At 38.9% G+C, this 26,027-nt stretch overlaps 1 protein-coding gene across 2 annotated transcripts in view; it reads right to left on the reverse strand.

Moving 5' to 3' along the window:
- LOC146475413 (uncharacterized) overlaps positions 1–15,768 on the reverse strand; it is a 23,998-nt gene extending 8,230 nt beyond the window's left edge. The window contains exons 1-12 of one of the 2 annotated variants that reach the window (XM_085115830.1): positions 15,684–15,768; positions 12,746–12,862; positions 11,821–11,988; positions 10,456–11,240; positions 8,191–8,359; positions 7,108–7,415; positions 6,009–6,438; positions 4,888–5,126; positions 3,918–4,071; positions 3,099–3,163; positions 1,868–1,916; positions 1,409–1,488 (exon numbers count right to left, since the gene is read on the reverse strand). In XM_085115830.1, the coding sequence (XP_084971956.1) occupies positions 1,409–1,488; positions 1,868–1,916; positions 3,099–3,163; positions 3,918–4,071; positions 4,888–5,126; positions 6,009–6,438; positions 7,108–7,415; positions 8,191–8,359; positions 10,456–11,240; positions 11,821–11,988; positions 12,746–12,862; positions 15,684–15,693 (2,574 nt within the window). In that variant the 5' untranslated portion in view covers positions 15,694–15,768. The remainder of the gene's footprint in view (positions 1–1,408; positions 1,489–1,867; positions 1,917–3,098; positions 3,164–3,917; positions 4,072–4,887; positions 5,127–6,008; positions 6,439–7,107; positions 7,416–8,190; positions 8,360–10,455; positions 11,241–11,820; positions 11,989–12,745; positions 12,863–15,683) is intronic. The other variant, XM_085115831.1, reaches the window with a different exon arrangement.
- Positions 15,769–26,027: the final 10,259 nt, after the last annotated feature.

Here is a 26,027-nt window from a genome sequence, read left to right on the forward strand (position 1 = left end):
CGGTTTATTATTGACATCTTTATACTAGACGAAATGAGACTCCATGCGTCTTTGTTTGCTTCCTTGCGGGAATATAAGTAATGTGGTAGCAACTTATTGATTAAAGGGTAGGAATCATGGGGTTTTTTTATATCTTTTGTTAAAAATGATGAAAGAAGACCTTCAATCAGCTACCAAATAGTTCTAGAATGACAAGAGGAAAGACATCAACTCAATTCGTGAAAGGAAAAACTCGTAATCAGTTCTAGCGCGTTTTGGAAACAAAAATGCGAGAACTTGAAAAACATCAGCCTAACATTTTTCAAGTTTCAATCCATACCGACCAACTCTGTCTCTGGCCAGAGGCACTAATCGACAGTTTTATTGCACTGAGGTGATAATTTATAACAAAATTGACAATTATTTCGTCGTTTTCGCTGATAAACAAACATTTTGGGGTTTTGAAATGACATCAAATTTGCGTGATACTTCCCCTTTAAGAGTGGGAGAATATTAAACAGCGATTAAATCTAAAAAAGGATTCATACATTTTATTAAAGTTTCATTTTCATATAAAAGGACACAATTATGTCGGCTCGGCGTGTTTCATACACCAAAAAAAAATGCAGACTTGTAAAGCTGCTCTTCTTTATATGGGTGGCCAATTGTGAACCAGTATGTAGTATCAAGACTTTGATTGTCAAAAACAATTATTCTTTCAAAAGTGTGACTATTCCTATTCTAAAACAGGACGGCCCACCCCCACGGGTAGACGAAAAATTGAACGACTCACGACACTCCCTCAAAAACTGATGGCCCACCGGCGTCCCTCTCAGCACCGGCTCACTCTCCCCCTTTCCCCCCTCCCCCCCCCCCCCCCCCATACTTTTTGACCATTTCTTAAAAAAATGTCCAGATCATCCTACAGTCACTAAAAAGTAACCTTGGTACTGGATTTAAAAAATTATCCCTATAAAGAAACTTTGGCCTCAGAGAGCATTAACTGAAGACCAAATTTGAGTTACCAAAATTTTCCTTTTTAGCTTTGCTTATTGTTTAACAAAAGTTTTTCAGAACTTCCATAATCAGAAGTTATTCATGATTCGAAGCAGCTGCTGAAGCCGCTATATGCAACGCAAGTTTGGTGAAAAGGTGGTTCGGATAAAGTCGATCGAAGGGCCATGTCCTGTTGCAGCACAGGTGCTTACTGTATATTGAAACTTGCATTGTGAGAGGTGCATGGGTGTGGTCAGTTAAATTTTCCCCTCAACGACAAGTTTCCTTTAACTGTTTCTATTAAGACTTTTTCTTATACGTGTGAACTGTCTTTGGTATTACTAACACACTAGTTTCGCTGTTATAACGAAAATTTGATGCTTTAATTATAGATTATTATTCTTTGCGTTTATAATCATAAGTCTAAACCAACCTCAATTGTTGCACGGCATGATGCATCATAAACTTTGTCCTCTGGCTTTTTAATTTCGTGATCCATATCGTCGTACAATTCTAAGATGAAAACGAAAAATAAAAACATTACAGGTTATCACAACCCATTAATTACATGACGGTTTTACCGATGTGATGATTTTTGCTCATTTCATTAAAAAAAAACTGTCTGGACGAACAGGAGGAAGGGCTTGTTACTGACCATCTTTACATGTAAGTTTCTATTTTACTTAAGACCTGTAGCGAATTACATTAAAAAGCAAGGTCAGACAAGTAAAGACTCAGCGTGCGCTTTCTTGGAGAATCCAAAAACGGATTTGTCATCTCAGATCCTTCGGATCATGGAGTATCGTCGGTTCCTTTGATGCACCATGATCCGAAGGATCTGAGATCACAAAACATTAATCCGTTTCAGTTGGATTCTCCCAAAAAAACGCACCTTCAATACCAAGGAGAGATTCACGCAAGTGTTGGGGATCTCCAACATCCTGTAAAGAAAACACAAATGACGAAGGTTAAGTTTGTTGTGTTACAGAGGTTACGTGAAATCCGATATGTATAAAATTTGCTTGCAAAGGACGAAACAGCTAAATACAGTGGCTCTCTCGTACGAGACCAACCTTGGAAAAATGGACGCTGAATGGATTCTAAATGATATTACGCTGCAAACTAATTCAACTAGTTAAGTAAGATTCTGTGAAGTAATAAACTAAAACGGGGATCGTGTAAGATGGTCGCTTACGAGATCGAGAAAGGCCCTTCAGAGAAAATCAACTGTAAATAAATAAACAAATTAAATTTACCCATGTACCCAGGGCAGAGGCTTGATACTACTTGTTGTAACTGTACACAGAGAGTAAAAAGCGTATGTTGTGAGCTACAAATAAACTAACCGTGCAAAGTAGGGAACACAAAGCTCGAGGTGGGGGGGGGGGGGGGGAATTCCTCGGAATTCTTGGTGGGGGTGTGCCGCCCGGGTCTTCAAATCCCGACCCTATTTCAGACCTAAACATGCCATTTCCACACCCCTTTTCAGACCTGACCTCTAAAATTCATACCCGTTTTCAGACCTAATTATGCATCAGTGCCGAACGGAGTGAAAGGAGTAAAAGTAAGCTGGAATGACATAGTTTATCTATTTCTTTTTCTCGCTATCAGTTGGTCGTTCCAGTTACGTACTGAGAAAAAAATATGTTTGTAAGCATTCGTAAATGTTCCCCGCCCCAAAAACCTGACCCGATTTCGGACCGTAATTGTCAAAATCTATACCCGTTTTCAGACCAAAACGGCTCAAAAACCATACCCTTTGGGGCGGCACATACCTATATACCTTATATAGGGGAGTACCCCTCCCCCGGGCACAAAGCAAAAAAGGGAAGAAAGAAAGTTTGCTAGGAAGGTCTAAGACAAACAAAGTCTTCAGTAGTATACAACGAACCATTCTGCTACATGCTATAAGAATTATGAACATTGCACTTTCACCCTAGATTACGTTACGTTACACTGTTTTTTGTATATTTGTCTTTGTCCACCCACCGGTACCCCATAAAAGGTGAAAGAAGCTTGGCATTAGGCCCCTCCGTATAACCTAAGACCAAACATGTAACTAATTACAGACAATTGTCAAGAAAGAAAGAAAGAAAATTAAAGAAATGGAAATCAAAACTCACTGAATAACTGGAAGAATGATACAGCATTTCTAGTGGTGGTGGGTCAGGCCTCAATTTGTCTGCATCTGAAAGGTGAAAAAACACCTCAACAGTAGCAATGTTGCAGATATTGTTTAGCTTTTTAGGTGCACAAAAATTAGAGATATCAAACTGACTTCCATCGGGCGAAATAGTCTTTATTTAATATTTGATACCCACTATGGAAGAAAGTACTCGATACGTTTGATTCTCTTACTGTTCCGTGTTCCAAATGCACTGATTTTTTAAATCGGCCCACAGTTGTAATTATCATTTTTGCGGTTATGAGGAACGCATGAAAAGAAATGGTCCTGATTAAAATGAATACCTCAAAATCAGCGGCTTTTCCCGGGAATCAGGTTTTCCTAGGGATCGCAAACGAGGCCTGGCTGCTTACAAATATAGCCTTACATCTACAGCTGTCCAGTGGAAGTCTGTTTTGGAGTTTTTTCGGCGGTGGAGTTCTTGAGGCTATTTCTTTAACCAGCCTGTCCTTGTACGACTGTCAGTATCTTGTAACGACAAACTCTATCTTGTATAATGTTAAGTATTCTAATGTATCTAATATTTACACAAAAATCTAATAATGCATCTAATGTGTAACAAAATCCTGCCTAGGTCACTGATTTGATTGTTTTAGTTCTCAAGGGGCCCCTTAAATTCTCTCGAAAGAGGCCTATTTACTATAAAAATCTTTGCATTTTCAGTAAAAAATGTGATCATTATCACCAAGTTCTACTTTTACTTATAATTTTAGACACAGTGTTGATCTCCAAGAGACACAAACACTACAGACTGTACCTGCATGTTTGAGTAATTCTTCCAGTCTTCTGTTGAGTTCAGTAATATCGTCGAGTCTCTTGTTAAACTGCCATTCACAACATTGACGTATCAGCTCATATTCATTGTCTTCAAAGCACGACTCACGGGGGACTATTTCTTTACGGTCCACAACCTGTAAATACACAAACTCTTGGTGAACTATTTGCTAGGTAAACAGGTAGGTCTAGACTCCGGTAAATTAACGTAAAGCTATATTTGTAGTGTTTGGTTCTATCTTTCTGGAGGTAGTTTAAGGATAGCTGCAGGAAGATCGCCGTTTGAAATCGTTGAGGAAAGTTTTACTATTTTAGAAATCATGATGTTCTTGACACAATGCCCCTCGTGGCATCTTAATCAGCCCAAGCTTATTCTTGAAGGATTTCATTGGAAGGTCCAGGCTAAGAGGGACGAGTTATAATGTAATAGACAGACAGACAGACAGAATGAATGAATGAAGGAAGGAAGGAAGGAAGGAAGGAAGGAAGGAAGGAAGGAAGGAAGGAAGGAAGGAAGGAAGGAAGGAAGGAAGGAAGGAAGGAAGGAACGAACGAACGAACGAACGAGCGAACGAACGAACGAATGAATTAACGAATGAACGAATTTTACTTTACTATGGAAGTTCCATAAGTGATAACTTCTTTACATGACAGCTGTATTTCTAGCGATACAATAATTACATCTTCAAATATATCTAAAATACTTTTAGATATAAAAGCAACTACTGATTTAGATAGATTGATAGATATACAGACAGGCAGACGGGCGGACGGACGGACGGACGGATGGATGGATGGATGGATGGATGGACGGACGGACGTACGGATGGATGGATGGATGGATGGACGGACGGATGGATGGATGGATGGATGGATGGATGGACGGACGGATGGATGGATGGATGGATGGATGGATGGATGGATGGATAGATGGATGGGCCGATAGGACTTACGCGAGAAGGGACTTCATCATCGTTTGGGACATCTCTGTAAGGCTTGCACCCATAGGTGAGCACCTCATACACTAGCATCCCAAAGGCCCAAATATCAGAGGCAGTAGAATAGCGATGCTCCGTGATGCATTCGGGTGCTTTCCATCTCACGGGGATGTCTTCGTCATTACATTTGTTTACATAACATGGAACACCATCAACGTCGTCTACGGAGGCATAAGGAGAAGCCGCATCCGAATCTGCAAGCAAAGCAAAACCTACAACATTTAAAAAACTGGTGAAGTAGCTTTCCATTTCAAATATAAAACGATTAAATTCTTCGGAAGGTGTCATATATTTGATGTCCTGCGGTGGAATAAACTGATTGTTTAAAATCAGGTTTATAATTGATTATCATCTTTAATTACTGTGATAAACTATGAAAATGGTGTATAATTAAGTCGAACCTAAGACCTTCCGATTACTACTTCGGATGCTCTACTGCTGAGCTACAGGAGACTTGTGGGAGCTAAGGTCATTGAACTTGGTTCATAGGACAAACATCCTGCATACTGCTAGGATATGAATGTCAATGCGTGGCGTATGCGCAATGGAATAAATGTGATGGTATATGAATAGTGACTGAATGAGAATGTGATTACATCCACCATTCTCATTCATTTACCATATACCACCGCATTTATTTCATGATAAATTATGTTATATAAGATTCAATATTTATGTATCGATCTACCTGCATGTTTTGGAAATTGTACTGTCGATAATCGATACGTGTGTGTGTGTGTGTGTGTGTGTGTGTGTGTGTGTGTGTGTATGTGTCTGAGAGCGTACGTGAGGGCTTTGTTTTGCTAAATTGCGAAACTGGACAGAAGAGGAAAGAGGTTGGCAAGTGGTAAAAAGGTAATTTGGCCACCGCAAAGCGATTCACCGTGCTGACGTTTCGAGCGTTAGCCCGTGAGTTACCTGGGATAGCCGACGTGTTTTGAAGAACTTACGCAGTGGTTATTACGCTCGACTAGTGCGCGGAGCGTGGGTTCGCAGATTCCTCAAATTTCCATCGATTGTGTTCTAAAACATCTAAATTTAACTTTTGCAAAATTAATAAACGACAAAACAATTACCTTTAGGACGTGGGCCACAGGTAAGCTTTTGAATGAAGTGTAAGCCACTTAACTTGCAAACATAGTTGTCTCCAACAAGTACATTTGCTGCCATGACACAGCGGTGAACCAAACCCAACTCTTCTAAGTACAAAAGAGCGCAGCCGATGTTCAAGAGCATGTTGAGAAGACGAATCAGCTGCAACTGCGTATTCCTTTCTCGGTACACCCAAAGGAACTGAAGCAAGTCACCCCATCTTTCGAATTCTGTGATAAGATGGTACGGCAAACTTTTAGTGTCGTAGCCAAGGAGGACAGGAAAGTTTGGGTGTTGATATGCATTTAAACGCATCATGCCGTAGGCTTCTCGAATGAGCAGCTCTCTGGCCTTCCATTTAGGATCTTCTACCAAAAGGTGCTGGCGTTTGACAGTTGCGACTTTGACAGCCACCTATAGTTACAACATTAAAAGATCCATTCATTTAGTGAATCATTTTACGATAAAATCATCTTAATTTTGCAAATACCTAAAAAGGAAAAACAATCGTCCTATTAATATTAGTGACGCTTCACGAGCCAAATACCCACGAGAGCGCGGCCGAATGGACTCTCCCATTAATGTAGGTATGTTTTTCTTTTCACTGTAACCTATAATTCATCCTAGGAATGTCTTTTGAAGAAATGGGAGGAGGTGAGGAGGGTACTATTGAAATTTTTTGAGGGGTCACGTCTGTTGATTACTGTGGCTTCGTAGCCTGCTAATACGACCGCCTCTCACCGCTCCCATAGGTTAACAATTTAGTTGCAATTTCGTCGGGAGTGAGGAATCCTTCCCACTACTCAACTTTGGTTCAACTGAGAAAGCCTTCTAGAAATCGATCTATTCAAGATGGCAACTTCAATCTCGCGGCTGCACATATATACTTATCGTCATAAAACGGTCATCAATGATCTTGTAGAGTCCATGGTGAGGGGAAGTCAAGGCCCTTCACCCCCAATTCCCCTACAACCTTGTAACACGGTTGGACCTTTAAACATGGTTTGATACAACGCACTGTCGTTATATTGATGGTTAGCCACGAAAAAGTTTCTGTCATTAATATTGTTTTCTAATTATTACCTTTCTTCCTTGAAACATCCCAGTATTTACAAAACAGCCCGAACTTTGGTGAATAATTGTTTTATTGACCTCAAGTGTCTGTATCCTGTAAGCCGAGCATAAGTGTTCTGTTTGAAGGGTGTCCTTGATGTCCTGTAAACTTTTGTCCCCGAACAGAAAATCAGCCAATTTCTCCCTGGTTTCTCTGTCAGGGCAGAACAACACCTCTGAGGATCGTCTCTCAAGTATCTCCCTACATTTTGGCTTTTTCTGCAGCTTTTCGTCTTTTAGGAGATCCAGTAAAGAGTTACGGGCTTTCTCCCTTAGTTCTGTTTACGAGAAAAACGTAAGCAATTCTGTCGATAAGATCAGCTGCTCTAACATCAGTCCCGCGGTTAACTACTCCCTAATAAGAAGAGAGCATTCCCGAGAAAGGAGCGCAGGGCGAACGTTTTGCCTCCCCCCCCCCCCCCCCACCCCCGCTAATAAGTGGCTTATGATTATGTTTCTCATTGCTTTGTTTTCCCTTTACTTGGTCAATTTTAAACCCGCCCATATAAGCCCCCCACGAATTAGCTGTTTAGGCTAATAAGCATATATGTACTATTTACAGATACTCTTTTAAATGAAGGTTGATTGATTGATTGATTGATGGATGGATGGATGGATGGATGGATGGATGGATGGATGGATGGATGGATGGATGGATGGATGGATGGATGGATGGATGGATAATTGGATGGATGGACGGACGGACGGACGGACGGATGGATGGATGGATGAATGAATGGATGGACGGATGGATGGATGGATGGATGGATGGACTGATTGATTGATTGATTGATTGATTGATTGAACGTGCCACGTGACTTGGCTTGAAGCTAGGCTTTTGTACATAATGCTTTTGTTTCCCCACTAAAATGCTCCACCTTGCTCCATTTTCCCACTAAAATGACGCTGAGTGGAAATGATCCTGCCTCAAGTTGAGGCAGGGTCATTTCAGAGCGTCAAGCCGTTCAAAGACTGAAGTGTTTGAAGAAGCTTTCATTTACCGACAATTAGTAAGTGGACTTATTATTCATCTTGCTATGAACAAGTGATCACCTTGCGACTCGTTGTTTTTGGCAATATCAACAAGTACTGATGAAGCTAGGAGGCAAAATCTCCAATCTTCTCCACCACCACCCTGTAAGTAGGCTTCCACAATAAGTTTGATGAGTTTCATGGCTTGCTTCCCGGCCGTTAGTTTTGGAAATTGATGCTTACTCTGCACCTAAAAAGAGGAAAATCACATTTAGGTCTCATGATGGCCACCTATTGCCTTAGGCAACGCCTCTACAGTCAGGGCGCGGAAAGAGTGAGCAATGGCCATCTCAACTAAAAAATGTAAATCATTAAATTCATTATTTTGATACTTAGTTAGCTCGTAGCTTTCCGAGTCTCGTTTATTTTTGCATGGACATCGAAGTACATTAATCGAAGAGCAGATAGTAAAAACGTCTTTTTCGTGTAACTGGAAGTAGCTTCGTTGGTATCTACTAAATTATTCTGTTCAATCTCGTTGAATCACAGGCGTCCCAAGCTCACGTTTAGAGAAAGCGAAAAATTAATTATCTATTTATTCATATATGCGTCACGGATGTGTGAGTTGGAACGTGACCTTTCATCTTACGCGGTGTTAGGTTACATGAGAACCGTTGAGAATTTGAGCGCTTTATAAGACGTTGTATGGGGAATAAAATATCGGTCATTTAGAACGCTAAATACATTAAAATATCCTCATTTTTTACGTAAGATGATTAAAACAAACTCACCTCTTGTGTGTCCGTTGTGCTTTTGCGTTGTTTTCGCTGTTTTGGGCTTTTTATGCCACCACTGTTCTCTCCTTCATTAAACGAAGTGAAGGCAGCACAGCCGGGTTTCGACCGTTTCCAACTCGGAGGCGGTTTGCGTCCAGAAAATCCATCCGATCGGAATTTTTTTCGCCCACAGTTAAAGCTCTATGATCCTTGCACCCAAAAAAATGTCTCTTCTTCGAAAATCCTGGCGCATTACGCTTAAGATGAGCATTTTCCACCGCAGATTCCACGATCGCTCCTTTCTGCGGCACCGTGTGATTTTGTGGTCGATCACGGCCGCGGAAGAAGCTTGGGTCCAAGGTCAAATTTCGCGCTACCCAGGGTGGTGCAGTCAATTAATGTTCATCACTTACCCCATCCCCCGAGTGAACTATCGCCTTGCTCCATTGTCCTGATCAACCAATGACATAGCGACGTGACGCGACGGGAGTTAAACAACGGACACCATTTGAATATTCTGCGGGGTTTTCCGCGAGCACTTACGAGCACGACTGCGAGCACTGCAATGTTATCGAAGGCGAAAAGACCCATCGAAATCGACGATGAATCGAATCCTAAAAGAGTAAAAAGCGGCAAAGGTTCAAGGTATCCGCCGCATTGGAAATTCTGGTAAGTATAGATGCAAAGCTTTGAACATTGTACAATTTCGCGGAAAACCCCGCAGAATATTCAAATGGTGAGAACAGTGGTGGCATAAAAAGCCCAAAACAGCGAAAATAACGCAAAAGCACAACGGACACACAAGAGGTGAGTTTGTTTTAATCATCTTACGTAAAAAATGAGGATATTTTAATGTATTTAGCGTTCTAAATGACCGATATTTTATTCCCCATACAACGTCTTATAAAGCGCTCAAATTCTCAACGGTTCTCATGTAACCTAACACCGCGTAAGATGAAAGGTCACGTTCCAACTCACACAGCCGTGACGCATATATGAATAAATAGATAATTTTAATTATCTATTTTTCGCTTTCTCTAAACGTGAGCTTGGGACGCCTGTGGTTGAATACTTGCAATTTCAGATAATGATTGCTAATTATTCTTTTAATGGCCGTTAAGCCTTAAATGTTGGTTTGGCCGGTATTGTGAGTACTTGTCCAACTAAAACAGAAAGAGTTGTATGCAGCCATTCCTTACAACCACTGATTACAAGTGGCTTATTCTTCCCAGCCGGTTCGGGAATCGACTACAACTTGAGTATGCACTGTCTGTCATTACACTGATTTCATCGCTAAATTTTCTCCGAGCCTGATTGGTTTAAATTGATCACGTTATGTGATAATATTCTTCAATGGAGAGACATTATCAGCGCATTAGTGTTCATCTTGCGAAATTCGTGGATGGTTAGTACTTTTCCGCGAAGAAACCTTGTATGTGCTCTTCAAATTCAACGCGAAACAGGTACTAGCAATGGCTGTAAAATCCACTGAAAAATGTTAGAGGCTAAAAAGGTATGCATGGTATAAATGAAATCATTAGCTTACATTGTGGACATGACTGTAACCTACCTTTCCATGTAAGTGGATTAAGATGCAGTGCAAATTGATCCACTCGTTTCTTGTATTCATCAGGAAACTTCGGTTCTTCTCAGATAATGCGTGATGGATATTTAAATCATCGCATTCCATCTTAGGATTTTCACAAAAATTGTGGCATTCATCCAAGAAGCCGCTTAGTTTTGATGTCATCAACTTGCTTTGAGGCTGAAGAAGATAAGAGATAGTTGACTGGATTAACTCCATTGAATACCGAAAAACGCCCTTCTTTCGGTTTTTCAGTTTTTTTAGCTCTTCCTGGGCCTTTTTTAGTTCGTCTTCTAGGGCTATGGTTGGCAGCTCCTCGTGTTGTACTTTTTGCATCCAAAGCAGCGTCAAAATTCGACTGTAAACAAACAGTTTTATGTCCTGCTCGGAATGTTCATCGTTTTTGAACATCCCCTTTGGTGAGAAGATCGACGATCGTAGGGTTGCTTCCACAACCAGCAGGTTATCTTTGCCTGTGCTGCCAAAATCATCTTTGCAGCTCAGATGAAACAGCTGCATTAAAGCATGCTTTACAACTTTACCGCTGTTTCTACTGCAGCTTATTTTCGCTAATATCTTATAGACGTCTTCGTTGGAGGAAGAACATTTGCCAAACGATTCCTCGAGATGCGGAAGAACCTGAAGAAGGATAAACTGCTCCCGTTGCTCCTTAGCCGATCCAGCACAAATGTCCATATCTTGGATAAATCGATCCGGATTCTCAAAAAATGATTCAATGGAATACTGCACTGCGCTGGACATCTTTCTCCCTAAAAACGTGGTATTAATGATATAGTTACAGTTGAATCTGTATTAAGCGGTCATCTTCGGTGAATGGCTATAGTAAATTACCGCTTAATACAGGTTACATTTTATATAACATTTGATAACTTGGTGTGCACCGAATTTATGCCCAAACGTGCTCACAAAAAGTACAGGAATAAAATGGTGGGAAAAAGGAGAGCATGGTATAGAAGTGGCTAATTAAACAATAACAGCCAAGTCATACCGTCAGTATTGCATGTCCCTAGATATCCAGTTGCCATTTGGCTAACAATGGACTTTCGATCGGACGGTCGAAAGATCAGAGGGTCGATGGTTCGAGGCTAGATTGGGCTCTACATTACTGTGTTGCTTCCTAAATTCAGGTGTATAAATGAGTGCTGGCAACATTATGCTGGGGGTAACGCTGTGATGGACCAGCATCCACGCAGAGGGGATTAGCAATATTCCCAGTTACTTAATTCATGCTACAAATACCAGCCACTTGGGCTGAAGTGCGACTTTATCTTTTTTACCACTTCCTCCGAAAAAAAATCTGATAAATTAACGAGAAGCACAATAACCAACCTTTCTTTATCAGGATGCCTTTACTAGGTCTTGGATCCCACTCTTTCTCCCTTTCTACAGACTGGCGCTGAGAACTTTTACGGCAATAGCTTCCTTGATAATATCCGCCATGTTCATATGCACCCTCATCCGGGTCTTCAGTTTGTTTGTCTGGATTTTCGTAGCGGTCTGAAATTAAAGATTGAAGCTCAGCAACCTCATTAAAACTCTCGTATAACGTGCAATTTAGAAGTGAATTGTAGGGTAGAAACAATTTTACACACTGCAACCTTGTTGTGCGCAATAGACCATCGTAACTTGGTAGAACGATTGCTTCATTTATAATAACTAACTCCTGTATCCTAAGAAATCGAGTTATTAACTTTTTTTCATCCTTTTAGTGAGTTAGAGAATGTCCCCGTCGAATTTAGCATTTATAACTTTCATTTTTAATATCGAGGCATCGAAAGCAAAAGCCATCAAACTTGATGATGTTTCCATGGCAACGGTAATTTACGTAACTTTGAAAATGGTGACATGGAGTCATTGAATCGTCAGTAAACATTATTATCGCTTGTTTTTATAATTTGTTTACCGTTGAAATGCTTTTCTGAGGAGAAATAGCAAAATCAAACGTGGCGGCTGCCCAGCCGAATGATGGAGTAATGTCTATGACTTTTTTTGTGCCCTACATGTCTCAATTTGATAGTTTCAATGTTCCTCCAGCTTTCAAGAGAAGGCAGATATTTTCCCTGACCCACTCCCAGGTATAGGCATTCAAGAAATGGCTAATCTAAATACTTTAGAAGCATATTTACCTCCTATTTTGCGCCACTACTCCACTTCTAATAACCTATAATAAGGAGCCAATGAGATCCAAGGTCTGTGTGTAAAACGAAATTTAGATCGTATGGTACGGGAGTAAAAGTTATAAAGCGTTAGATACCTAATTCTTCCGTATTGCCAACATTGATCTTTGCTGATTGAGAACCAACAGCAACAGGTCCAGTGTTTGCAGACACATTGATGTTGTAGTTTTTAATAACAGGGCAATATCCCTCTTCTGTAATGAAACAATAAAAGATTTGATTTAAGCATGTAAAGACCTGTATACGACTAGAAGGACGATGAAAGAAGGCAGATATTTTCCCTGCCCCACTCCCAGCGCTTGAAAGTCCTTTTGCTTGATCAAGTGCAATTGTGCTCGTGAACAATTGTCCCACCTTGCTATTTTGATATTTTTGGTTTTTAGATCAGTGTTAGATTTCGAAGATTTTAGTTTTCTTTCTAAGGCAAAGGGGACTAATGTAATTGGCCACCTCCCCAGCCATTGTATGAAATATTTATTTAATTCCATCTGTTTTTGCACGGCAAAGCTAAATAAAATAGAATAAAACAATTGTAATCGTACATTCAATATCGAATAACGCCGATTTACTACTGATTCCACTTGGGCAGACCTATTCCTTTATGGAGCCATTTTGGTGGGAAAACGTCCCTATGAGAATTGTTACAGCCCATCCTAGGACTCATTTAAGCCCATGGGAGTATTTCATCCCTTAATTATAACTACGTCGGCCCTAATTCAGGAGAGCGAGATAAGCTTGTAATTTACACACAAAAACAGCATAGCACATTTGGGTTTTCAATGTGGATCTTTTGACTCATTCAGAGCGGGGGCCTCGGTTACGTCACCAAAATAAAACTGCGCGAGGTTTGGGAAGGAGGTTTACAGTGTACAAAGCAATGCATGTTATTCTCAACTCGAAGACTTTAAACCAACCCGCTTTCATCAGTTAGTCCCAGTTGATCAACAATTTAACGCCTATATGACTGATCCAAAATACAATTTAGAGGGACTCCTCTCTTTGGCACAATAAACTCAGTAATATGAATTCGTCATTGGCTTTCCAAAGTTCTGTATTTTATCAGTAGAGGAAAAGTAATGAAACCAGTCAACTTCTCACCAGAATTCAGAGAAAAAAGTTCTTGAATAAGCAAGAGTGAAAAACTTTCTTCAACATTCGACCCTTCGTGAAACTTGGGTTTAGACATCAGAATTAATTTCTTTTAGGACATGGACATGTAATATTTCCGTTGAATTTAAGTCATGATATATGAAGATAGGAATGATGAGCAAATATAGTATTCAAGTTTTTGATTAAGTGAATGATCATCGCAGTTTTTAAGTTTTTATAGCAAAATTAAACAACAAATATTAAATTTAAAGCCAATATTTATCATTTAAATACAATGTATCCACATTGTACCGCTTTTTTACTTTCCATGACGAACCTAACAGAAGTAAGTAATTTTGGCCGGAAACTGGGCAACACACCGTACAAGATAAGCTTTGAAACAGGTCCTTTAATAGATGCTGAGTGGGGGACATAACTTGTGAGCAGAGTTGCTGTGACGAGTTCAAAATAAATTTGTTTTGAAACTGAAAGCTGACCTTCGGTGGCGGGATTTTTCCCTGACAGCTTTCAAGCGTGGTATGTAACTTGAAGGGGCATTCACTGTCACGGCAATTTCATTGTTTTTTGGTCAAAATTACTCAAGTATTTTTTGGGCAATGTTATTAAAATACTAGCAAGTCTAGCTGTCCGATTAGCCTTGGGTCTTAAATGTAACCTGAATCCTTTTAGATAGTTTGCAAGTCTGTAAACCTCCATTGTGTTTAAAAATGTGTCTCAGAAGTTAATTATATGTAAAACACGTGAGCCAATTTGTGTTACGACTGAATGACAATGGCAATTTGTTGACTCAAGTTTTCCGAGAATAGCGACCTCCTGTTCATGAGACGCAATTGAATGACTGTTTGCATTTTATAATATAGTCCCCATAAAATGGTGGATGTGGTATTTAAAGACATGGCGTTTTTTAGCGCACTTTCGATTAAATTTTTAAACGAAAAAATTCGATTAAAAATTTAATCGAAAGTGCGTAAAAAACGCCATGTCTTTAACCAAACACCGCCCATAATCATGTTTTATGCTTGAAAGAAGAAGAATGCAACCTAACGCTGAAATCATTAATAAAGATGGGGCTCATCGAATGATACCGATTTTTGCCAATCAGTAACAACTGATAATATGTTTTTTTCTGTGTGTCCGATTGCTATCGATTACCGATATTAATCGATGATTGCCTTTCGATTAATATCGATTGTATCGATTGATTTCGATCCTCAAGGTGTCGTGGTACACACACAACACTGAGGGAATGTGGTAAACAACTTTGATGGGCTGCCAAGAACCACTTTTAAATTTAAAATCACTCAATTGCTTGACTGAAGTTCATAAAAAACCTACTTCGTTAGGTAATGAATTTTCACATATTCTTGATACAAAATTGTTGTATAGATGTAATTGTACAATTCTTGTCCGACTTAAAATGGCTTTGGTTTGGGATGAATTTCTAAAGTGCAGTCATCCAGCTGCGAACGAAAATGATTTAACAGCACTTATATGCTTCAATGTTGTGATGTTCAGCTTATTTCAGTTATTAATCAAGGTTTTTAAGTTAAAGTTCTTCAGTTGACTACTGGCAGTGCTGTTTGTTTTCCAATTAAGATCAGCAAAGCAAGAAGCAAATTTTGTAGTTTTGCTTAATCGATGTCAAAATTGCGAATGCAAACTGTGGTTTATCACAGGCCCGAATAGGTCGTATTCGATTGACCGCATTTCAGAGACTTCGCGCGTAAAAGTAATCGAGATATCAGCGTTCAAGCTACGGTAGGTATGGCGACAATTAAAACAAAATTCTGAGCTCCATGCTTATGCTGAGACGAGCGTCCGGATGGAATCTTCATATTCGACCTGAGAACTGAGAAAAATAGAGAGACCAACGGCTACCACGCCCTCGACAGTCGTGAAACTTACCTAAAGCCATATCAACCACCAGTCTAACTAGGGATTCGCGCTAACAGGATCGGAGCGCCTCTCTTACAGTGTCCCCTCTTTGCTGAAATTAAACTGTTCGTCAGTTGATCACGCTCTGTCAGATTTTAGCGTAGCAAATTCGCAATTTTGTTGGCTGCTCAAATGACAGGTCGGTGGGAGGCCAATTATCATCAGTGATATAATTAGATCCTTTGTTGTAAGTTATAAGTTCTTGGAATCAAACATAGATTCTCACACTCAGCAACGCTTAACGTCTTTGATTTAATATATATATTTAGCCAAGCCTAAAAGCGGAGCTCCAATTTTTTTCATAGCATTTATAGAAATCTGCTTTTCGTATGAGCGTAGTAACCTTACCAGTTTCTCATTCTTTCTGCAGTTATATATATTTTTAGTGCATATGAAGCAAACTTCCCATCGACAATAACAATAATAATGTCATACAGAAGGCAAAATTATTTAATGCTGATTTGTTGTAACTGAAGGCATTTTTTCCTTAATTTTCCTTTCACCGCGGTAAGGAGGAGGTGATCTTTGCGCTTGTGCCCCAGTCTCGTCCCCAGAGCCCCAGCGCGTCAAAAATGGCGGCGGAAGGGGCGAATTTAGTTGTCTATGGCTCTTTGCTAAGTTGAAGAAGAAGAAGAAGTTTTCTAGTTTGGAAGCGATCGAAGTTTTCCTACGCCTCATGTTATTTTTCCTGCGTGACTGTGTGAAAAATGTTCCTTTCTACAGCAAATTTGTTGGGCTGAAGGAAAATTTTTAGTTTGATAAATATCAAAAGTAGATGGGGTTTTGCTGTGTCGGTGGAAGGCGAAAGGTCCGACGGCTCTGTCAATCAAGGAGGTAAGATAACTTCAAATCTTTATGTATGGATGCACATCTTTGTACTGTTTGATGTTTTTTTTTTCTGAAGGAAGAGCAATTTGCTTAAAAAATATTTGATCTTTAATCAAGATAATGTTAAAATGGCAAGCTAATACGGACAATAGTTAAGGCCAGTGTTGTTATATGAATTGATGTGGTCGGTAACATAATATGCACAATACTAAGAGATCGTTTCAAACTGCGGGCCAATTGAAAATCGAGTCCTTAATGGGGATTTAAAAATAGTTTAGATTTCATCGTTTTCTACTCAAATTGAGTGATTTTTTTTTTTTTTTGATGTTCAGGTTCTATTTGAGGGAGATGCACATTGGAGATGTTTGAATACAGGAGAAATATTTCAAGTCAAGTTAGCTTTGGGTCATTTTTCTATTTTCTAATACTGTACTTGTAGCTGATTAATTCAATAAATTAAGTTAAAAAGCTCATTTTTTTTTTTAAATTTGTTTTCCCCAGGTTGATAGCTATTCTTGTACACATGAAGTTGGTTTTTTTTTTTGTGTTTGTATGTGTAAACTCGAATTAGGTGCTCAGTTCCATGCCTTTGATATTGATTTAAGAGAGTCAAGATGTCTTTCTTGCTCTCAACTCTTAATCTAGGAATGCTGTATAATTTTCCCATTCGTTTTGGAAGGGATAGGAAAAACATGAACCTTTCATAACTTCCTGTCAATCACATTAATCCTTTTGTTTTGAGAGTGCAAAGTGATACTGTTTTGTTCAGGGAAACCACAGCAGTAATGCATGAGTCAACGACCCCCCCCCCCGGACAAGGTGGGGATCTGGAAAAAACCTTGCTCAAATCTTGAATAATATCCCCACCCCTTGGGATCCTTCATAAACTCAAAGCATTACCTAATACCCCACCCCTGGAGTTTTAGCTAAAACTGTGGGCCCCAAAATTATGTCAAGCACAAAATATGTAACACCTTACACACCTTTTTACCTGTTTCCTACATGTAAATCCGCTAGCGTAGGTGCGGTTTTACGTAATGTAAAATTTATTTTTATTAGTCTTTTATGTACTAGGTATATATACAGGTCACTTATGTTGTATTGTAAAACTCCCTGACGAAGTGTGCGTTTGTCACAGGAAACGTGTAGGACAAAATAAGTCGTTTTACAACTGTAAGAGTTTGCAGACATGCTGCTCACTAGTTTTATCTAAAAAATTCTTTGACATTGCAGTCTGTTCACAAATCCCCACCCCCTCGGGGCAGCTAAATCTACTAAACGCTTCCAATGCCCCACCATCTCAGGCATGATTTTGTATCAAATCCCCTACTATTCCCTTGTAATCCCCACCTTGTTCTGGGGTGGGGGGTGGAGGGGTCAGGGTTTTCGTTGACTTGTGCATAATTGTCTGGCTCTTATTCTTGATATTGCAAAGTCAACATGACAATCACTTGTGCCTTTTGCTACTTTATATACAGTCATTTCAACTAACGTTGTCGGTTCAAAGCATAAAGCTAAAAGACAAGACCGAAAGTTTAAGTGGGATTTCTATGAATAAATAATTCATCAAAATCAGTCATGCCTGGAGAAAACAATAGGTTGTAATTAGCAGTACAATGACCTGCACGTGCAGGGATGATTTTGATGAAATTATTCATAAAAAATAATCCCACAAAACATTGCGGTCTTGTCTTTTAGCTTTAATTTCTATTTTGATCCGACAACATTAATTGAAATAGCTGTATATGAAAACTAGTAATGATCAAAACTGGATTAGAGAGTGCATTTGTTGACCTCAATCCTTAGGTTCTCTCTCCTTTGCCAAGTTGGTGATGATATCATCTGCCCCTGCAAAATCTGCAGGGGGTACCATATACATGTCCCAAGATCCTTTCATTCATGGCAATCAAGGTTGACTCCAATCTGTGTAAGGAGTGCATTCTTTTGATGTAATTGTTGAATGCAATAAATGTCGTAAGTCTTTAATTTATTCAACAGAAAAAAAAAATGTTTTTGCAGTCCCTAGCCATCTGTGGCTGGTTTTTATAAGTAAATTGTTTGACATAAAATCAAATTATAACACTTGGGTAATTAAATCCTCAACTGTCCCTGTCAAAATCTTTACCAAAAAAATCCATCATGCAGTTAAGGGGTCAGTTATCCCCAGCAGTTTTTTTACACGTTGCTACATGAGAATTCACTTGGAGTAAAGTAAAAAAAAAAACACAACAATTAAGGGATAATGAAATTTTGTGCTGTGCAGTGCTGATGCAACTGGGGAATCAGAGAATTATCTCTGGAGTGTAAATTTCTGTGTGTGAAGGAAACCACTCAATAAATTTTGCATCGCCCTAGTGAGTACATTTGGTCCATCAGTGATCAAAATCCTGGGGTAGTGGGTTTGAATCCTGCCAAGATCAAAGAGTTTTTCTTTAACTTGCATGGACCACATTTCCTTACTGAGGTAATACTGAGAAGAAAATTTAACGGTTTCCATCACCACAAAATTTACACCGCAGATTTTATTTTCTGGTTTCTCAATTTAGGTACAGACCTTGCTGTCCTTAAAAGCAAAATCCCAATTGAAGAAGTCATTAAACACTACACTGCTGCAGCCTCATCACTCAATCCAGCTTATGGATAGCACCTCATCTGAGAAGTCCCATTCATTTTTACACAGCAAGATACCTACCATGTATCATTTAATAAGCATTTATTACTTCATTCTTCAAAACAATCAGTGGTTTAAACTGTTCTTATACAAATAAAGAAGAGTTTGCATAAACCTAGCCTGCGAACGCAGACGTATTTCCGGCTGTCGCTTCACTTTCGGCGGAGTGAAGCGACAGCCAGAAATACGTCTGCGTTCGCAGGCTAGCATAAACCCAGTGGACAGAATGGAATCGAAAAGGAAAATAATATTAGTGTTTTTCCTTAATTGTTACTGAAAAAGGTAAACCAGACTATGTTATAAGGTGTAGAAAACTGTAGCACTGGTTACTGACGTTACAAAACCCGTGAAAAATAAACAGTTATTATAGGGTGATCAAAAGTAAGTAAAAGAAAACAATTGACTTGGGGTATAACATTTGTTATAATGATATGTAAATCACTACAGTGGAATACCAATAATTGTTTTTAACCTCAAAGGGAAACATAATTTTGCTCCAAAAATAGGAGGTAAAAATCTGACTGAAGCAATCCAAGAGAATTTAAAACAACTATATTTGTTCAAAGAATTGGGAGTTTCAAATAACTGAGATTGCACTGTCAAAATTAATACCTGTACATATTTCATAATTCATTACTCACTACCAAGTTTTAAAAGTTTTCTTTTAATTAAAAGAGATGGCTGATAGGAAGTTTGATGTTTTATCTTTAATCACAGTTATCAACAGAAGCCAGGGTTTGGTTGCATTAAACATGGCCTGAATATCAGCCACCTCCTCTCCTCTCAATTGAATAGCTATAAGAATGATTGAGTACAGCGCTCTGTTGCTTATAAACACAGCTAGGCCCAGGCATCCTGTAGCCAATCTCTGTTGTACTCTGACCATGCTAGAGCAATAGCCCTACCTGGCCAACTAATCAAATCTTTACTCAGTGAATTTTCTTTTGAGTAATAATGAGATGCCCATTCTATTTGGCTTCTGCCATCATAAACATTTTCGAAAAGGTAAGAAATTTAATACACAACTGGATCTATCGATTCGGAAAGTGCACAGAAACGTTCACACAAGAATGCATAATTTACAAGTTTATGAACTGCTTCAACAAGAACGTCCATTAACAAAGTGATTCTTGAGGCGTACAGTGTTTTCATTACATCTACAGGTATGGATCTGCGATGGTAAATAAAAAGCTTACATCAATTTCTTTTTTGTTACAATTTAAACAACAGGTCTTAATTATAAACTCTACCAGAAAAGGTTACACCCGCTGTGTGTGGCTTTTGTGAAAAAGGCAGTGGCAGATTCTAAAACAATCCAGAGGGAGGGTACATAATTTATGCAGATGTGGGCCTATGATGATTTTTATTTTTTCCCTTTCATGTTTTGAAAGGCCCCCCCCCCCTCCCCCACCTGATGATGTTCTAAATATTTTTTTTCTGGCACCCCCTCATGAGATATCCTGTAAGCCATTGTAAAATACCTTGCCCACACCCTCTATCACCCTTTTTAACTTTAAAACCTCCTCTAAAATGGCTGATACAAGCATTTCTGGAGTATTAAAATTTTATTACATTTGCGAACTTATAATTAACTAATAAATTTCACTTTCAAAAATCGTTTACTAAAAATTAAAAGGATAAGGCTGATATTCACTGCATGACTTTAGAGAATGCAGTGGTGTTATGTTGTAAACCACATAATATCAAGAAATAGCTGTTTGCTTTGCCAAGGAATCATTCTAATATTCCTTCATGCAAATACTTACATCGATCTAGCCCCATATAACCTCACGTCATACAAATTTGATTGTAACAAGATATCAATAGATTCTTTTTAAAATTCAATTCTTCTGGAGATGAAATCCAATAACGGACATTTTTTAATGTGGTCTTTATCATAAATACTGCATGCATGGACAGTATTTATGATGCAGTAATTACTAATTTTTTGAGATAATGCTGTTGTCAAGTCAGGTTCAGAGATACCAAATTGTCCAGAATTTGGAACTCTAATTACTGCATCAGGATTCATCGAGCACACAAAGACAGTGGCCAGGGGGAAGCTGAAAGGACTAATTCTACAGTTGGAGATGCCATTATCTATGGCAATTCTATAAAATGGGAATTTATATGTTCTAAGATTCCATGAAAAAACAGACAAAGGAATTTAGAAGATAACTGTGACTAGCTGACTATGAAAATCACAAACATAAAGAATGGAGAGCAATGCATGTCCAGAGGCCCTTACCAAACCATTATGATATGGTAATAATATGGGGAAAATGAGAGCCGTATATATGGCCCATATATGGAAAGTAACTGGGTATATTAAATCAAAATATGGGTTTTATAACAAGCATGTACTTTCAACTTACTCCAAGTATGGTGTTTATATGGACACAAAATTAAAGACATCAATAATGTGGGAATAACATGGTTGACTGATTCCCCATGTAATAACCACATTATGTTTCATTTTGAGATACAATGTATATAACAGTTATACGGATATAATATGAATGATAACTATAGCTATGTCATATGTGGAATTTATATGGCAGATGTACCCATGATCACTACATTACAAATATATCATGCCGATCACCTGGTGTCCATGCTAATCCCATATATGGGATTAAGACAAGAAATTAATGCAATCTAGTGTCGGCTGAAGAGGATAAAAACCACACTCCCTCAAGCACATATTGAAAAAAAGATCAGCAATGCTTTGAATCATAATTTGTTCAAGCACAATGCTAGGCTCTACAATGAGTTAGAAACAAGAAATTTCTATGGTGGAGTCACAACAACAATGCCGGTTGCTCATGACAAAACGTTGCGCACTGACGATGCACCTGTTCTGTCAGATTACATTTTAAAGGGAATTTGTAACAGAGGGGGAGGAGCAGCCATTATTTTTTCCTTCTTTTGTTAACAGGACCCGGCTAATCATGATTACATGAAAGCTAGCATCCAAAAGTTTAGAAAAACATGTCCCCGGCTATAATTATTTTGCTAAAATTTGTGACTATCACTATGATGTCGGAGAGTTATAACTGGAATTTGACAAAGACACCTGCAAGGTTAAGAAAGAGTAGCATGAATGCGCCTCATGTAAAAATGGTTGGCTGGCTCCACAATGGGCAGAATTCCATGCCCTTTCTTGGATAAAGAAAAATTAAGGTACGCGTACAAATTAAAGTGTTTTTGAATCTCCGGCTACTTCTTTAGATGGAACAGCACAACCAGTTGATGACTTAATGCCTAGAGCGCAAAAAAAAATCCTTCAATGAAGGAAAGCTGAACACAGTGAAAAAAATTACAGACTTTTCTTCAACAGTGTACCTTTGTGGTTTCTGAGGAGCTAGTTAAAATATACCTAGACAATTTAAAACATCTCCATTTCTCCAATTAGATTTGCGAAATCAAGCAACCGTCGAGAAGCGACGAAACCGAGACCCAATATATTATTGGCAAGAGTTACTAGACCTTACTTCTATCTGGAGTTTTAAAATCTCTTTGTGTTTTTGAACTTGACACTTCAGTTGAGTTACTTAAAAAAAACACTCCCTTCCACTGAGAAAAGGTTGAAAAATGAAAAGAATGGGCTAATTACCAGTCACCTACAAGAAGCAAAGGAACATGTTTTTGATGAAAATGAAATCACACTAGTTTTACACTCGCTTTTAACATTGTTTAAATTAAAAGACTTAATTTCAGCTCAGTCAAAAATACTCCCACGTCTAAATCTTTGCCGTTATACCCTATTATTTTCAGTATTTGTGTTTGTTCTCTGTAAAGATTGTCACAAATAAATGCTAAAATTAGAAATATATAAGCTTATGCGAGAAAAACTTGTTAGTTTATATAAACTGTAAGTTTATGTCAACGACACTGTGTAGCGAGACGTTTGTTTGACTGACTATTTTACCTGAGAATAAAATTTCTTAAATGAAGCAAAATGGGATGGGATTCGAAAATAAAACTCCAAGGAAAATAACAAACATGGACCGAAAAAACGAGTTCAAAAGACTGCTGTAAAGTTAGCAGTAGCTAAAAGTTAAACGAGTTGCATGGTCAACACTGCAAGAAAAACAATATCTTGCAAAACGGCAAAGTTTTGTCAACAAAAATATACTGTCACATAAATAGATATAAATATACTCGCCTCTTTGGAGAATAAACAGTCCTTTTGTTCCATTGCTGATTTTTTCGTTCGTTTTAAAACGTTAAGTGAGCGAAAAGTTTCACTTCAAGAGGAAAAATCCAACGTTTCGTCGTGTCGGAACAGAGTATAAAATGATTTCTCTTCGGCCGCTCTTCATGTCATGTGGCGTTTCCGCCGCTAGTCGCCTTGCTCTTTTTCCCACTGATGGAAGGCAAAATTGGACGAGATTAGAATATAACTCCAAGGGAAATAATGAACATGGACCAATAAAATTACCTAAAAAGACTACGCTGGAGGAAGCAGTAACTTATTTTATAGTTTATAAGCTTATAAACTGCGTGTCAACACTGCAAGAAATCAATATCTTGCAAAACAGCAAACCAGCAAAGTTTTGTCAACAAAATCACACGAATATACTCGCCTCTTCTGAGAATAACCAGTGCTTCTTTTCCATTGCTGATTTTTTCGTTTGTTTTACAACGTTAAGTGACCGAAACGCTCCACTTCAAGAGGAAAAATCCAACGTTTCGGCGCGCCAGATTGGAGTAAAAATGTTCGGCTGCCGGTGACGCTAAAAGCTGGAAGGGTGGAACGGCGAAATTGGGAATGGCGGAAAATCACCCCAAATTCTAAAGCAAGGAAAGGCGGAAAATCACCCCATTAGAAAATAAAACTGCTAGGGAAATAATCAACATGGACCGAAAAAAAAGATCTCAAAAGACTCCTCTGAAGTTAGCGGTATTTAGCAGCTTCAGCTTAAATTAAACGGCGTGTTAACACTGCAAGAAATAAGGGGCAAGAAATCAAGATCTTGCAAGAGAGCAAACCAGCAAAGTTTTGTCAACAAAATTACATGAATATACTCGCCTCTCCGGACAATAACAAGTCCTATTTATTCCACAGCTAACTTTTTTCGTTTGTTTTACAACGTCAAGTGAGCGAAACGTTTCACGTAAAGAGCAAAAATCCAAGTTTCGTCACGCAGGATCGGAGTAAACTGGTTTCACTTCAAGATTCTGCCAGTCGATTTGTTTCTCCCGCCGCTAGACGTCTTGCTGTTTCTCCCGCTGTCGGTCACATAAATTGACTTTGTATTTTGTTCTCTTCAAAAGATCTTTTTGTTTTCTTAATTAAAGCAGTTGGCGATGCAACTTCCCGCCAAACAATCGCAGGTAGCAGCACGGCTTCACACATCTAAGTTTTCCTGTGGCTGCGTACGGGCGTACGTACGGGCGTACGGATGGACAAAAGTGACGTCATAACCAAACCAAAATTTTTTGCATTCACGGGTTACCAAATTCTCTTAGCTATGGGGCTCCGCACGCACGCCTCCGGCGTGCGGAGCTCCGCTATAATGTAATTTGTGAATTAATTTTTCGTAAAAGCCTAGCCAACTGACAGTGAATTATCATTAAACATTCCTAAACGTTTTGCATGAGCAAAGTTGAGAACGAGGAACGGGGAACGGGAAACGGGAAACGGGAAACGGGAAACGGGAAATGGGAAACAAGGAACGGGTGTCTAGATAGAACCGGATAAAAACTTAATTTATGAAGGTAAATCCCGTTTCCCGTTCCCAGTAACATCCTGTTTCTTGTTTCGGCCATGTTCCTGGTTTTATCGACTCGTAAATGTTTACGAACTTCTATTTTAAATTTTTGCCCATTTACAAATTTTCTTTTGTTTTGTACACCAGCACAGCCGCAATGCAAACCAACATAATAGCGTACCAACAGTTTCATCCCGTCATAAGCTCTTATCGCAGAAATTTCCCGTAATTTTGAGATCGAAGTGCGTATGAGCTACTATATAACTAAGCAGACTAAAGCTACATACCACTCATGATTAGCCGACTGATGGCAGGGAAAAATCCCGTGACCCATAAGGTCAGCTTTCAGTTTCTAGATTAGTTAACTGAATGAGGAACTAATTACGCGGGATGCCCGGGGGCAGACCGCGTCAAGGTTTTGGAGATCTGGTCTGGTATCTATTTCTTCATTTTAGTCACAAATGGTAATGAATAAATGAATTAAACCTGGATTAAACCCTGTTCTCTCCTAGAAGGGTTAATTTTTTGTCCTCTATTGTTCTGATTGTCTTCAACAAAAACGGCCCAACCAGAATCCATTATCGGCGAGTACAGCTGTATGTCACGAGGGAGGGGTCCGACTCATCCCTACCTGCGTGACATAGCCACGATCTGGGGCCTAGAAAGAAAGGAATTTCATTCAAAATGGCTTGCCACACGCGTAAATATATGACTCTAATATGCCGTTTTCAGAAAGAAAACAAACCTTTTTGAAGAGGTAAATCGAACAAATAAAAAAAATATGTACGTAACACAGTGGAAATACAATGATGAGTTGACTTCTTTTCGTATTTTTTGGAACTAAGTGTGTGTGGTGAAGTAAATGAAATAACTAGTAATAAAGGAAACGCGTCACTTTTATAAGGAAGTGCAACCAGAGTCTTTTCAGTTCAAGTCGACAGAAAATATGGGGACAGAACTCTGCGACATTCTCTAAAGAAAATGTATATACAATGAGTCCTAGCCTATATTAAAGTTAGATGTAAACCAGTCTCAAACAGAATAATGATTGTGCAAGTATCATTTCCTTTCCCTACCCTTTAATATACCGCTAGCTTG

The sequence above is a fragment of the Pavona decussata genome, unplaced genomic scaffold, assembly GCF_977016875.1.
Source record: "Pavona decussata unplaced genomic scaffold, jaPavDecu1.1 SCAFFOLD_84, whole genome shotgun sequence".
In the NCBI taxonomy this organism is placed as follows: Eukaryota; Metazoa; Cnidaria; class Anthozoa; order Scleractinia; family Agariciidae; genus Pavona; species Pavona decussata.